The sequence below is a fragment of the Gymnoscopelus microlampas genome (assembly GCF_963454915.1).
Source record: "Gymnoscopelus microlampas genome assembly, chromosome: 2".
Classification (NCBI taxonomy): Eukaryota; Metazoa; Chordata; class Actinopteri; order Myctophiformes; family Myctophidae; genus Gymnoscopelus; species Gymnoscopelus microlampas.
The window spans coordinates 40,981,979-40,998,401 of NC_139939.1; the positions used below are offsets into that span (position 1 = coordinate 40,981,979).

The 16,423-nt window shown below is 41.9% G+C and overlaps 1 protein-coding gene across 2 annotated transcripts in view; it reads left to right on the forward strand.

Annotated features, from left to right (window-relative positions):
- Positions 1 to 16,423, forward strand: part of fam13a (family with sequence similarity 13 member A) — a 91,488-nt gene that overhangs the window by 59,086 nt on the left and 15,979 nt on the right. For both annotated transcript variants that reach the window (XM_084080410.1, XM_084080411.1), the window contains exons 13-15: positions 4,625 to 4,692; positions 5,208 to 5,247; positions 15,419 to 15,575. In XM_084080410.1, coding sequence (XP_083936536.1) covers positions 4,625 to 4,692; positions 5,208 to 5,247; positions 15,419 to 15,575 — 265 coding nt within the window. The remainder of the gene's footprint in view (positions 1 to 4,624; positions 4,693 to 5,207; positions 5,248 to 15,418; positions 15,576 to 16,423) is intronic.

Here is a 16,423-nt window from a genome sequence, read left to right on the forward strand (position 1 = left end):
TGTAGATTTTAAATATTATTACAAAACATACATTAAGCACTTCAGTCCTATATAGACTTTTGAAAGTCTATATATATAGTCTATATATTTGGAAATAGCCGATCTACGAAGTACAGAATCTGAGTACTTTTTTCACCACTGCTCCACACAAAGTGTTGTTGGTGTAGATGTGGATAATATATTGTCTAGTAGGATTCAATAGTATTATACATTAGGAATTATGGACAGGGGGGGGGCAACATTTCCCAGAATTTAGCTCCTCATCCACAGCCACTCAAGCACCACCACCCACCGACCCTTAGTCTTGTAATGACACATAATAGTCTCTAGCAACCAGTGTTATAGACCCATCCAGGCCAAGTCAGAAAGACAAAAGTCAAATCAAACATTGATTTCAGAAATGACTCTCAGGCATTAAATCGTAATTTAAGATATTTTGTTATTTAGTAGTCATTGCTATAGAGTGTTTTTCTTTCCGTAACAGGGGAATCACTTTCTCTCCAGCTAAGATTCATTTTCAGGTAGTAATACCAATTTCATTCAATCAGGAGAGTCTCATACATGAGAAACAAAGAAAAACATTGAGTAGACAGAATTTATGATTTTCTGTTTACTAAAGAGCGGTGAGACCCCTGTTACTGAACTAATACTCTATAGCAATTACTATGCAATTACAATGACTTACTTACTATTATAGAATATAGAGTTAAACGTTTTTACCAAAACCCTTTCTGTTTTAACCAAAAACTATTGCTCAGTGCAGATGTTTTTTTTTCTTCTAGTGGCTACACAAGACTAGGTGTAGATTATCATGTGCCTCCTCTGATACACATGGAGTAACTTCTTTTTTCACCTGAGTTACACCAGGAGAGCATAACAAGTAGAGAGGTTCACACCCTATATCCCATATACATTGGAACAGAATACAAATTTAATTTCTGTTTGTTTTTATGTACTTCATAATCAAAAATTGCACGGGGCAGAAATGACAAATAACTTAAATATGCAGATTACTGACACATTTAATACATTTATACTTTCCAAAATAATTTCTGCTATTTTTGGAAAATGTTTGAAAATGACGATTATGTAATAATTGTGACAGGCCTAAGAGCAGTGACAAGGACTCAATTACAATTGTCTCTTTGAAGCCAGAGGCACCTCTGCTGCGATGGTGGGTTATTGCTTTCCCTCTGTGACCCCCACAAGGCCATAGGTTTGATACTCACAATAGTCGACGTGTCAAACAATAGCCATGTCTTGTTAAAATAATCTTTCAGAACGGTTCAACCATTCCCTGAACCTGCTTGCCCTTTGTGAAATGTGAGATGGAATTAACTAAATACTAGATGTATGTACACATCTTTCAGCACAACATCTCTATGTATATAATATACCTGGTTTAACTTACTCGAGGAGAATTGACTATACTAACACATTCATGTTACTCGTGGGTTGGCGCTGATATTTTTGCCATGGTGGACTTCCATTTTAATGTTGCAAACTTTGCTTACAGGTTTCATAGCCCTCATTAGTGGCTTTGTTTAGCTACTAATGAGGGCTTTGTTTACTCTGAGCCGGATTTGAACCTGTGACATTGCAAGTAGGTCCGTGCCTCCTGGCCTATGGTATGCTTGCCAACTGTATGAACCAACAGGATTATAATGATAGAAAATTATGGTTATAAATGTGTGTTATTATTATTTTTCATAAGATTTGCATGCTACAGTACATCAAAGGAATCCATTTATTGCAACAAATGGAATACAGTTATACTTGGCGTTGCTCTTAAGATGTTCCCCAATTTTAGTTAAGCAGCTTGCTAAGCAAAATCAGGGAACGCAATTCAAAATCCCCATGGATATACAAGAGCGTGGCCATAGCAAGACATTTAATCAGTTTAACTTGAGTCATGCCATCTTGAATTGCAGTTTAATCTTAGAGCCATACAACATTGAATTTCAGTTAAACTTAGAGCCATGCAAACATTGAATTTCAGTTTACTTGTTTAGAGAGCCATGCACACATGAATTTCAGTTTAAAGGGCAAGACCACTTTGGTAGAGGTTTGGGTTGTGTAGTTACCTTGCCATGATGTAATTCCAAAGATGGGCAAGAAATAAAAAATAATTGCTCCATTGATTAGAAATTGATAATTCAAAATATGCTCCTCATTGACTTGCATTGTACGGTAAAACAGCTCTCAAAGTCACTCTTTTAGCACAAAAACGAACGCAAACAAAGTTGATTCAGACAATATAGAACATCACTAAACCCAGTACTGTTTTTTTTTTTAAATAAAAATGTCAACTCCCTGTTGATTTTGCCATTTTTAATAAGTAGAAAACCCGGACTGGATCCGCGGATCCGGATCCGGATCTTCAAACAGTAAAATCAACAGGAAGTTGACATTTTTATTAAAAAAACAAACAGTACTGGGTTTGGTGATGCTCTATATTGTCTGAATCAACTTTGTTTGGGTTCATTTACGTGCTAAAAGAGTGACTTTGAGAGCTGTTTTACCGTACAATGTAAGTCAATGAGGAGCATATTTTGAATTATCAATTTCTAATCAATGGAGCAATTATTTTTGATTTCTTGCCCACCTTTGGAGTTACATCATGGCAAGATAACTACACAACCCAAACCTCTACCAAAGTGGTCTTACCCTTTAACATTCAGTTTAACTTTTGAGCCATGCAAGACTCTGAACTAGAAGGTGGAGGCTGTGGTGGTGGACGCAAGCTTTTCCAGCAGCAGCAGCGTGTGTGGCAGCAATTGAAAGCAGAGATCTAGTGTATTAGGGAGCCATATTTAAATGGACTGCCTTATATTGTGGGAATGAGCTGTGATTGGAGTGTAGAAAAGCGTGGCTGATTGAAAAGAATCAGCAGACAGCTGATCCCGACGACCTTTGCTGCGTGTCACTCCCCGCGTCTATCTCCCCATTTCCTGTCAATCTACTATCAATAAAGGCAGAAAAAGACCCAAAAATATATTTGGCTCTCGATGTAATTTCACCAAACTTTCGTTTCCAGTTTTGCCTCCCATGCGCGTCAATGGGGCCTGCCCAGCCCATGGACTGTCTGTACCTTCTTCTATCATAGCCTTGGGGTCCTGAAGGCTGCAACGTACGGGAACTTGACTTGCACAGCCCTGGAAATTCCACCAGTCTGGGCGAGATATGCGCTCTGCAGAGCTCCCCCTTCTATTTCGTCCACCATCAACCTTCCTTTATTATAGCCTGCCTACGTTAATGTGCACCTGTGTTTGAAGGTGCACAGGAATTTAATTTATACTTTAAACCATACCAGCTGGGCGACTTGGCTTGCTGAGGTAGAATCTGGCAGGTGTCTATCTTTTGCAAGTGCATCCGCATACCAGATAAGGAAAAAAGAAAAGAAAAAAACACTTAGTCAGCAGCCAACAACCTTAAAATGTAAAAGGTTATACAATAATGCTTAAAGGATTAAAAAGAAAACCCAGAGGGCTTGTTTGTATTTGATTAATCAAGATATAGACATACAATACTATTCAAGAAATCATCAATATTAGGAGCAATAAAAGTGTAATTACAGAAAATCAGTGGGGGGGGGGGGGGGTCATTTCTTTTGGCAAGATAGAAGACCTGTTTAGGCTCAGGTGCAAATTGTTTGCGTAGGCAAGTCGGTGATTTATTTGCACAAACGCACTTGGCTTGTAAGTCACACTCGCACAATATAAAAGCTTACTTGCTGTATGGCATAACCAACACACTGGTTGCCAAGATGGAAATTGGTACCGGTATTTGGATTAGCTCCAAGTAAAAAAAACTACTCCGCTAGACCTTCACTGTGTGTTGCCCACTCCTCTTATGTAAGCGTGAAGGTGACACAGGACACCCTGACACACATATAATTGTAATTGCCACTGGCAGGGGAGGAGGTATTCTAAGGGAATGACTGACTGTAAAGATATGGCATGCGCTGTTATACTGTATGTATGGTAAATAAGGGCCAGAAAGCCCCCAGTGGGGTTAGAATGTACACTACACAAAGTAGCAGGGTACACTATATTCTGTTCCTTATGGTTCATTGTGACCAACTGTGTCACCTAGACATCTGTGTTTTTCGTTTTTGCTGTTTGAGACACACATCATAAAGAATTTCACTTCCCTCAGCTTTAAAGGTGCTGTAAGTGGTATTTGTTGGTTAAAAAAAAAAAAAAAACTTATTAAAACACTTCTCTGCTTCAAGTTTGTATTGTTCCAATTCCAAATTTGTCTGCTCATCTCTTTGTTTCATCACTTCCAATTTCACTTGTATATCCTGTATCCTGTACGAGTTCTCTCACCTGATTGGATGAAATTGGTATCCCGATTTTTTTTCCTGGAGAAAGAGGGGAGACCCCTGTTACTGAACGCCCTAACCCAACTATTTCTATTGGAATATAGAGCTATTTAACAAGAAAATATCACTTACACCCCCTAATTTGATCCTATATTTACACGAGAATCTCTATGCCATCTGTCCAGGTGGCATAGAGGTAAAGCTCTCGCCACACCCACAGATTGGTTTTATTGTTTTTTTTTTTTTTATAAAACCAACTGTTTACTTGAGTGATGTTGTGTCTATTTCCATTTTAAGGAGAGTGTTTGTGGGGCAAGAGCAGATGAAACGCCTGGAGAGGACGTCATGGAGTCTAGCGAGAATGGGTGAGTTTGGCAATATTTTGGCCCTACAGTAGTAGTACAGACTCACCTTTTCATGATCACACAACTGTAAACGCTGATTTTCACTTGGTTGAACGCCCGTGTCGTGCTCCGAAAATAACTGTTCGACAAGCTCACAACACGTTGCAGTGTGACGTGTTGTGAGCTTGCAGATCAGTTATTTTTGGGGCGCCAGACCGCGTGTAGCCAAGTATAAATCAAGGGTTTACATCATTACTCTTATTGCTATGATACTAGCTTATACAGTACCACCAGCAGCCAATTTGAGATTTAAGGGGATCAGCTTTACTGTATGTACTTTGACCTTTATTCAAGCCGTTTAGTCTGCAAAAGACTGCTGAAAGTTTGGAGTGAGAGCCAGATCAAAACATTGTTTGCTTTCTGCAAACGTGCCTGTGATGAAGGTTAAGTTCGATCGAATGTGACATATGGAGTCAGTGTTTTATTCCTGAAGCTCTAGGCCAATAATCTAAGTGTACTACATCATATTTTTCTAGGAATGATAGTCCAAGGATGAACGGCCTTCCTCCTGCAAAGGTAAGTTATGATTTCTCAATCTGTCATTTCTCCCTCTTTCCGTTCTACATCTCTCTATTTGTGATATATTGTCTATGCACTCAGAGTGCATGTCTAGTCACTGAGTACAGGCTGCTGGAGAGAGATAAGACCAAAGGCTCAGATAGCAGGAGGGATGGATGGATGGATGGATGAGTGGGGGGTGAGAGAGAGAGAGAGAGAGAGAGAGAGAGAGAGAGAGAGAGAGAGAGAGAGAGAGAGAGAGAGAGAGAGAGAGAGAGAGAGAGAGAGAGAGAGAGAGAGAGAGAGAGAGAGAGAGAGAGAGAGAGAGAGAGAGAGAGAGAGAGAGAGAGAGAGAGAGAGAGAGAGAGAGAGAGAATTAGTAGGTAGTGGGCAAGGTGTTCAAGAAGATAAACAACGTGGGTGTAATTGGTGACATCACGTCACTCCCTTTTATTTAGAATAATAATAAATTAGATTTTACCTTTATTCAAAACACATTTGCAAAGTGCTTTGCCAAAACATTAATTACAATACAATGAAAAACATGAAATGCTTTAATAAAGCCGAAGAAATGCTTTAATAAAGCCGAAGATCACTCTTAACACTTTTGCTCATCATGTAGCACCTCCACATTGATGTTTTTGAGAATATTATTGCAGCACAGCAACCACTGTAACTACTAGTAGTCAAAGATTAGGATTTTTGTCAGAGATATACTACAATATTTACACGTTCAACATTTTATTTATTCAGCTACAGCTCTTATCTACAGCGACATACAGTGAGTCAACAGGTATGGATGTCTTGGTCAAGGACACCACCCTGGCACACGGTTAGAGCAGGCGTTGACCAGGGAGATTTTGATCTTGTCATATTCATGTTTGTAACAAAGTACTGGGAGTGAAATGCATGTGTAGATTATGTCAAGAATGCCATCATACAGATAATAATTTACACTTAATCAGTTGTTGGCAACCCATACCTCTAAATGTTTTAGCATACCTTCATAATTATTATTTTGCTAGACATTTTGACAACATTTACTAATCAAAATAGCAGGATGCAAACTAATAATAATAATCTTAATGATTTGAGCAACACAGATACTGATCATTATGTCTTCATTATACAATTATTTTGAAAACTAAAATTAAGAGTTGGCTGCTTTACAGAAGTCATGGCTTATAATCAGTACCCCACTCTAATGGAGTGATAATCAGTTTGAACAGAGATACATCAGAACTTATAAGAAGTAATGACAGTCTACATGGCTGATTCTGCCAGTAGCAGATGCTTGTCTCAAAGATTAAACTATGGACATCTAAGTATTAGTTAGAGTATTATTACTAGTAATGTTAGAATGACTCTGTGCACCATGCTATTAATACTGCAACATACTGTGTACTTACATGTGATTAACTGTGCAATCTTTGGTGTTGGCAGATGGGAGAAAAAAAAGGCAATGTACATTCTCCATCTGCTGACTTTGTAATCTGAACCAGTAAAAGAACAAGGTTATAGTGCTGCACAAATCTGGTGGAATCCTATTCTACACAGTACAGATGGATTTTCAGTGATGCGTGTGCCACACCTCTGCCACCACCAGCAGCAAACTGTACCCACTGAGATGCCATCTGGGGCCTTGGCACGGTCATCTTGCTGATTGACGGGCCACTGCGGTGAACAGCCGTTCATTTGGTTATCTCTGCCAAGGGTCACAACACTGGCATCATACAGAGACATTAGTGTTACCATCAGGCTGGTCAGGTCTTTGACTATGTCTGAGTTAAATTAACACTCTGGATTTTACTGTGTACACAGAGTCATTGAATTAAAATACAAAGTCAGCCTAGTGCTTCTGGGGGTTTAGTGATTGCTCAAGGGCAGTGTTTGAATATTGTCCCGATCGTATTGGCCAATATGGTATTATTAACCTTATTATTTACCTGACGTCCATCATATTTTTGCTTACGGGCCGAAACCTTCTGTCCAAAAACAGTTGCCTTTGAGGAAATGGAAAAAAATAACCTGTGCTCCAATGGATCCAATGTAGTTATTATTTACCGGTAGTCACAAGCTTTTCACAAATTTTCATTGGTTAAATGTTAATAAAACTCCCAGACGGACTTAACCACTTTAAGCCTGGTGTCCTTATTTTGGGCATGTTATTTCTAAGTGAAAAAATGCAAGGATTTAAAAAATAATAATTTAATAATGAAAATAGCATATCTCTGGGCGTTGCGAGCTTGTAGACTGGCTATTTTCTGCTACTTTTGTGCGACACTATCAAATGACAAAGTATCATGAAATAATATGGAGATAGAAGTTTCTGACCGACAGCGGTTTCTGACCCCCCCCCCCCCCCCCCCCCCCCCCCCCCCACACACACACACACACACACACACACACACACACACACACACACACACACACACACACACACACACACACACACACACAGACACAGACACGCACAGTATCACTTTTTCACATCATAATTTCTCTGTTACACTAACTTACACACATACAGCAAGCAGACGCACATGCACAAGCTGTGCCTACTGTATCAGTGTTTCAGTGTCTGGTTGGCCTGAGCCCCCCTTGTAACTTGATAGCTGTGCTGCCAGTAACTGCCAGTCAGAACACAGTGCACAGCACCTATACCATATGGGGGTGGGGGGGGGGGTAGCAGTGATCTTGACTCAGCCCATCCATACAGTAAGTAGTAAGTACACACAAAAGCAGATGTACTGGACACAAACACACTCATCCAAACAGACAGATGCACACACGCGCATACACACACACACACACACACACACACACACACACACACACACACACACACACACACACACACACACACACACACACACACACACACACACACACACACACACACACACATGCACGTGTGTATAGTATATGCACCAGCAGTGAGGCCAATTGGCTGCCTTAAAAGATTACTTCACCACCCATATGTCAATTACAGGCCACTTACGGGCACACAGAATCAATGGGACGTGGAAAATTACAATGGAAAGCTTCTGCTGACAGACTAAGCCTGTTACTTGGCACTGAAGCGTTCCATATGCTGCCCATACATTGACTGCATGATCACTGGCTTCTTAAAGGTCCTCTATTGGCGGCTGCAACTTCTTCAACATATTTGTCTTGTTTTTCTTTCCACTCAAATTCACTGATAATTTTACGATTTATTATGTAGGCCTAGGCTGTGCTTTGTATATGTTATTGTTACACTGTAATGTCTGAAGATGTCTAAGGAACACAGACTTGCGTGTGTGTGTGTGTGTGTGTGTGTGTGTGTGTGTGTGTGTGTGTGTGTGTGGGGAGAGAAATAGAGAGAGAGACTGACACTCAAAATCACTCAAAATCCTGAGTATTGTTTTAACTCTGGATTTTGGTTATATAATACAAGTGACTTTGTGTGCCAGCGTGCCATCTCAGCATTATCCTCCTCATGTTCCCCTCGTGTGTGCATGTGTGACTTACCCTGTCTGTAAGCCCTGCAAACACAACAAAATCATCATCTGTTTTCCTGTACTTGTAATGTGTACACGGTCTGTCTCTATATCATGCCCCCCACCCCAAGGGGCTCTCTTCTGATGATGTAATCACAGCATCAGTGATTTGAACACAGTGGATTATGTCATTGGGAATTATGCACATAGTGAAAGCACTGAACCGTGTGTGTGTGTGTGTGTGTGTGTGTGTGTGTGTGTGTGTGTGTGTGTGTGTGTGTGTGTGTGTGTGTGTGTGTGTGTGTGTGTGTGTGTGTGTGTGTGCGTGTGCGCGTGCGCGTGCGCCCACAAATCGTCACTGCAGGAAAAAGAGCATCTGTGCTCATGTGAATGTATGTTCATATTGGTGATTATGTTACATAGAGGTCTGGCCCCTCTCAATAGAGATTTTATTTCTCTCCCTCCGAAGTTGTGAGGGACCAATCAGAGCCCAGTATACAGATATGGGGTGGGTTTATCACCAGAGGGATTTTTTTTATTTGCCCCTCGGAAATGCAAGTTCCACACAGAGATTCCAGACTAATATCTATGCAGTGATATTAGTCTGGCCATGCCAGGCTATGAATAGCCACATGCCTGTTTACTTTCATTATGACTGTTACCTGTAAGTCTTTCAGTGATTCTGCTGTTGATTAATTAATTGTTCTATTGGCAATTATTATGATTGGATTGGAATTAAACCAACAAACTAAACTAATCAGCAGGTTAATGTGACTTGGCCAGGTACATTATCAAAACCACCGTTAATCAATCTGCTTTGAGAGGCATTGATCTGGATGGCCTCATTTGCATATAAATGACTAGATAAAAAGGTGGTCAATCAAGATCATTCAAGAAACCTTTTCAATGTAAAACTAAAAATAGATTAGGACAAGGGTTCCCAAACTTTTCAGGCTAATTTGAACTGGAGACTCCCCACCCTAGCCAGGTAAACCATCCCAGTTGCATGAATTCACATTTTCATGTGTCTTCTACAGACCATTCTGGCCCCTGGATGGCGACCGGGATATTTTACCAGGCTACCCCCACCCTGACAAGAATTGGAATTGTAGGAGTTCAGGCATTACATTTTGTTTGACTAAGTTCCACAGATAAATATATCTTTCTCAGGTAATATTTGACAAATTCTTTATAGTATTGTTTGTTTTTTGCTTCTTTTTTTTATTATTTTATTTTATAAGTATTAAAAAAGTCTTGAAAGTCCTTAAATTGTCACTTTAGAAATGTGCAGATCCCCTTTAAAACACTACAATTGTATGTTGGTTTGTTTACTGTTGAGTGAGAAAACAATGTTGCACATTAAGCTAATCATCTGGGGACCCCCCAAAATAATTTGGGGACCCCCAGTTTGGGAACCACTGGATTAGGACAGCACAATGTTGACAGAAGACACAGCGGTTGGTGATTTGAAACATTTATTTTTACATGATGTAGCTTCACTTGCATGCCAGGGATTCTGCAAGCCAACAAAATGTTTTGGTCAAGGGAGACTTCTGGAATGCCCTTCATTCTGACGTAAGGAAAACAATGCAACCTCTTTGAAGGTGGAAATTGTAGTAGTTAGTATTTGAATTCAGAGACCCTCAGTAGCAATATGTGTATGCACACTGTGGCCTTAACCACTCATGAACTGTAATGAGGACATGAACAAGTAAAGTCACTAACATTAAATGTCTGGTATTCAGTAGGTCACCCCTTCCCTTCGTGCTTCTTCTAGCTGAGGTTGTTGTTTTTTTGCTGGTGTTATGCAGCCCTAATCACCAACATACCAGGGAACAACAACAAATGTTCAGAAGCCAGTACGTCAATATGGCCCTAATGAGTTGCTAATGCGTTTCATGCTGTACTGACATGGCAGTCATAAGCTGCGTTGCCATTGATATTATCTGTTGTTTCCGTGTTTGTTCAGTGGTTTCCCTGTGCCCACTCTGCAATGCAATGTGTTCTTGCCAAGCGGGCATAAAGATTGGGTGCGTGGGTAGTGGGGCTGTCCCGATCCAATGTTTTCAGTTCTGGTACCGATAATTACCGATACGATACAGCAGCCTTGAGTATCGTCCGATACCAGTGCGTATTTATGTATTTATAACCAATTAACAATTAAAATGTGAACAGTAGCATTAAATAAAATACATAACAAATAATGAAATGGAATGGAGTGCCTGTATTAGATTATTTGATCTGATCCAATCCACTTTTTTTGCCGATTGGGACAGCCCTAGTGGGTAGAGTTTGTCAGCAGTGGCGCTTGTCATACTTAGCTACATGAGTATTTAATAGTGTGCACATGGCACTACACCATGCATGTCTTGTGTTTGTGGATCGGGGCCAAGTGCGTTACAGGAAGGGGTTTCAGCAGAATTCCATGTAATAGTAATTTGTCACTTGCTAGGTTAAGGGTGTATTGAGTTACGTGTGCATGTGATGCATGTGTGCATATCAGTCTGATGGACAAACAGTCGTTAGGGGGTCTTGAGTGCGGGGGGGGTGTTGGGGTGCTTTGGGTCAGCTTGGGCTAGGGGCTGGACCTTTTTGAGATGCATCGAGGTGTGTGTGTGTGTGTGTGTGTGTGTGTGTGTGTGTGTGTGTGTGTGTGTGTGTGTGTGTGTGTGTGTGTGTGTGTGTGTGTGTGTGTGTGTGTGCGTGCGTGCGCGCGTTGGAGTGTGTTGTGAGATGGTGCCGTGGGAGGTGGGGGTGTCCTTCATGTAATTGATGTGATTACATTTTACCATTCCTTCCTTTTAAAGAAACTAGAGTCCCGGCCACTATGCGGCCCCTCACACCTATGTTGCACCACCGATCCGACCGATATGCCCATATATGGTGATCTCTGTATCCTTGTCCCTTTTATTCCCATATGGAGATCCCTGATGTTATCAGTATATGCCCATATATGGGTATGTAACAGGGTTATGTCTGAGTCATAGTGACGGTCCGTCAGCTAAAATAAAATGTAAAGATGTTTTAAAATATATTTTTGTGAACGGAAATGACGAATAGATGACAGCTTCCGTTCTCGGATTTTGGGAGGTGTAGTTCCAGACTCTATATAGCATTTGGAGATTTTGGAATAGTTGTCAGGCTACGCGAGACTAGGGGGGGCAGAGGATAGATTTTCAACCTGTCATCAGTTCTTTACACAAGATGAAATTCTAAAACATTTGATACAACTTCTTGCAGCACTGGTACTCCTGGCAGATGTAATTAACATTAAATGTATCATCCCTGCCTTTAGAAGTGTTATTGCGTTTTCTGCGTATGTACTTTATATTTTGAGTGTGTGTGCGTGCGCGAGCGTGCGTGTGTGGCAGTGAGTGTACTGTGTGTGTGTGTGTGTGTGTGTGTGTGTGTGTGTGTGTGTGTGTGTGTGTGTGTGTGTGTGTGTGTGCGAGTACGTGTGCGTGTGTGCGCGTGTGCGTGTGTGTGTCAGCTTAAGTTAACAAGTGTTTGGAGTTTTGGATGGGAAGGTGTCAATAAATAAGATGTCTTCTTGATTACATTGGTGTCCATGCTCACTAGGCGCTCGTGTGTTTGTGTGTGTGTGTGTGTGTGTGTGTGTGTGTGTGTGTGTGTGTGGGTGTGGGGCTGGGGGGGTGGGGGTTGTTAGTGGGTTTTTTCCACATAAATGGTGACAGAAAATGTTTTCCTTGAAAGGACATATGGGGTAAATTTCCGCTGTTGACTCTCTTTCTGTCTCTGCTGAAACCTGTCGGGGTCTATTGCTACCAGTACCAATGTTTCACGACACACATTTTTTCCCCACTCAACAGTTGAAAGATAACTATTACTGCTACTGCTTGGCAGGATGCACACATCACCCCACCACTCCTGCTCCCTCTCTCATTCACCTCCCCAGTGGTGGACAGTAACAAAGTACATTAACTTGAATACGGTACTTAAGTAGTTTTTTTAGTATCTCTAACTAAAAAAAATCAGTAGTTTTGACTCTACAGCATTTCTAACCACTTAAGCCAGGGGTATTCAACTAGATTAGGCAGGGGGCCACAACTGTAAAATAATTTGGAGTTGGGGGCCATACAGTGCGCGCGTGCATGTGCGCACACAATTTGCACGTGTGCACGCGCGCGAATTTTTTCGGGTCTAATTCAGGCTAATTCGGTTCTATTTAAGGTTCTAAGTTAAGTTCCAATGAAAGATGGCCTTTCAAGAACTAATGAAGGATAAATAATTTGTACTGTTTTAACTTTGATAACATAAAAACGAACATATATTTACATAAATAATAATTATGAAAATATGAAAATAAAAAAAATATATTAAAAAAATATTTGGAATATGGCCAGGGGCCACAAGGAAGCTCCTCGCGGGCCGCACGTGGCCCGCGGGCCGCCAGTTGAATATCTATGACTTAAGCCCTATTTCAAATGGTGAAAATAGCAGATCTCGACACGCTTGTTGATCAGCAATTTTAACTATTGATATTTTCGTAAATTGATGGATAATTTACTTAGAAAATGTCAAAACTTTAATACAGCAATGTATTGATATTAAAAGGAAAATGTACTTTATAATTTGCACCTTTGAATTCAAACTAAGTACTCCCAGCACTTTTAACTCAAGTACCAATTTGACTGAGCAAATTTCACTTGTAGTTGAGTAATATTTGACCAGGAGTATCTATACTTTGAAGTACTGGGGCTGAGTACACTGTACCTCCCACACCACCTCCTCTGTCATCTCTCCTCACTCCTCATTCCTGTTAATCAATATACTATACTGATTTCTTATGCTCTCTAATCTTGCAGGAGTAGTTAGTGGCAGCCCCCCCTAAAATTAGCACTGAGTCCCACACCCAGAGGAACAGAGGAAATGGGAGCCTATGGGGCTTTAGAAGGGCCAAGCAGCTCACATGCACACTGAGACTACATGACCAGCAGGCAACCGTCCACTTGTACCACACACACACACACACACACACACACACACACACACACACACACACAGGCAGACACACACGCAGCCAAACATGCATGCATGCACGCACGCACGTACGCACGCACAAACACACACACACACACACAGATAATTGTGCTAGAGAACATGATAGCCTTGGCACGGTATGTGTACAGTCCTTGCCACAAAGTTGCACCTGACGGTTCACCATGGAGGAGTTGCCAAAGTTGCAGAATGACCCACCACATACATCACATAATACCATCCATTCTGCATTAGTCGTCGCTCTGTTATCTGATGGCTGATAGATCCAAGCAATGGTCCAAACAAGATGGAAAGAAACCTGTGCGTGGCCCTATCTGGATGTAGAAAAAACACAAGTTGGGTATTGCCAGAAAAGGCTGCGCAATGTACGTAGGCAGCGGCTCAGATCACATAGCACAATGGTGTGAGAGCGAGAGAGACAGAGAGAGAGCAAAAATATAAGAAATAAATATACGTATTTCTGTGACAATTTCTTTTTTACAAGCCCCTGGTCACGGCTAGTAATCTACTATTTTGGGCGCCCGATTCACTCTTACGATGGCACATAAATTAAGCCAGAACTTTACTTTGCCGATTGACGTGTCGCACACCGAACATGGCCAATCTACACGCTGCGTCATAGATGCAACGCTTTTTGGGCTTGTAGATTAGATTGCTAAATTTGGGGCAAGACACCTTTGTACATCGAAGCATAGATTATGCCTTAGGCAACGGGAGAGTTGCTGTAGTTGAAGTACATTAAGGTTAAGATTTATGGCTCTTCCTTAACTAGGCTACACAGTTAGGCTGATGAGGCATAGCTTACTGCCTCCACAACAACCTGTTGCATTCTGCTATACTTTGTCTGCTTTGTTGAAAGTAAGAAGAAAGCAACCCTAGTATACAGTAGCTGGTATTTGCAGCCAGCCGTGAGAAAAGACCTTGACATAAAAAATGTTGTGTTTTTCATACATATAGAAACACTAGCCAAACACGTAGATGGAAAAGTTCACAATATGCTGTACTATATGTTGTTTGTCTACAGAGAGACAGAAATCACCCTGCCAACCTTCATGTACTGGCTAATAATCTGCCTGCTTTTCTTCTCCAGAACACACACACACAACTCCCTCACCCCCCTCCCCTTCTGCTCCTGCTACTGTGAAACAAACAACTCAAGTCCAGCATTGGGCTGGGGAGTATGTGCATGACGTACGTGTGTGTGTGTGTGTGTGTGTGTGTGTGTGTGTGTGTGTGTGTGTGTGTGTGTGTGTGTGTGTGTGTGTGTGTGTGTGTGTGTGTGTGTGTGTGTGTGTGTGTGTGTGTGTGTGTGTGTGTGTGTGAGTGAGTGTGAGTGGGAGAGAGGGGGGGGGGGGGTGATCCAGTCTGTAAAAAAAGAGGAGGAGTTCTCTCTCTCTCTCACTCACTACTCACTCTCTCTGTCTCTCCCCCACTCTTCTCACACACATGCACACACACACACACACACACACACACACACACACACACACACACACACAGAGAGAGGGAGACAGATGGGCGGATGTTTTGGCCAGCCAGCTCGTCCAATCAGGGGCCAGCCCCCCTCCTGTCAGGGCAGGGCTTGTCTGAAGGGAGCGTGTGCCTGAACTTAAAGAGTGTGTGCTTGGCTGGCGCTGCCCCACATCTATTGAGTGCTCTCCCATCTTGTTTCTCTCATGGTTGTACAGACGCTAAGGATGAAGATCCAGGAGCCACCCTTCACTTGCGACGCGGGGAGATTAGGAGGCAGCGGAGGCGTGCGCGGCTCAGACTCGGAGAGCTGCGAGGACCATGTCCCCAGGCTGGACCTGACAGCTCTGACCGAAGACGGCGGTGGCTGGGGAGGTGAGTCCGCTGTCGCCCCCTGGCTGTGCTGAGGAGCTTTCGCTCAAAACAGAAATACAGTACTGTACATACGTAAATATAAACATGAGCTTTGAAATTTTACCCAATGGAAAAATGTACACAGAGGATTTCTGATGTGCACATACAGTACATACAGGAAAAGAAAATTTGTTTTTGTTTTTTTGCCAACTTGCTTAATGCACAATGTTGTGATAGGAGCATGTATTTACATGCATGTAAATACATAGACATGCCTTGTTTTTCCTATACACTCAAATGTTTTATTGTGATTGTGCTTCTATGTGGAATGGGCTTGATACAGGGTCTGACACGCACGCGTGAGCGCACACACACACACACACACACACACACACACACACACACACACACACTCTCACACGCACATACACAAACACGCACATACACAAACACGCACGTACACAAACACGCATGCACGCGCACTCACACAGCCCACTCACTATTCCCCACCCTATAATCTTGCCCTACGCACATGAGTGTCTGGAAAGCAGCTGTACACCTCCTTCTCTCCCTCTCTCTGTTTCTTCTCTTCCTCTTCCCTTTTTGTGGCTCTCGTCTCGCGTCTCCTGCAGGAGGTGAGATCCTCTTTAAGTTAATACACTATTATGTGGAGAAGAGAAAGACCCGTTTGTCCTCTCGGGCTGGGCAACGCAGCAGCTCAGCATTGTACTGTGTAACCACAGTGTGTAAACACGATCTGCTTCTTCTGCCACGTGTGTCTGTTGCTTTTAAACGCACATGGGCTGAACTAGATCGGTTTTGTTTGTTGTTCTGTGGTTTGTCTGTTTTGACCTTGGACGTGATAAGAA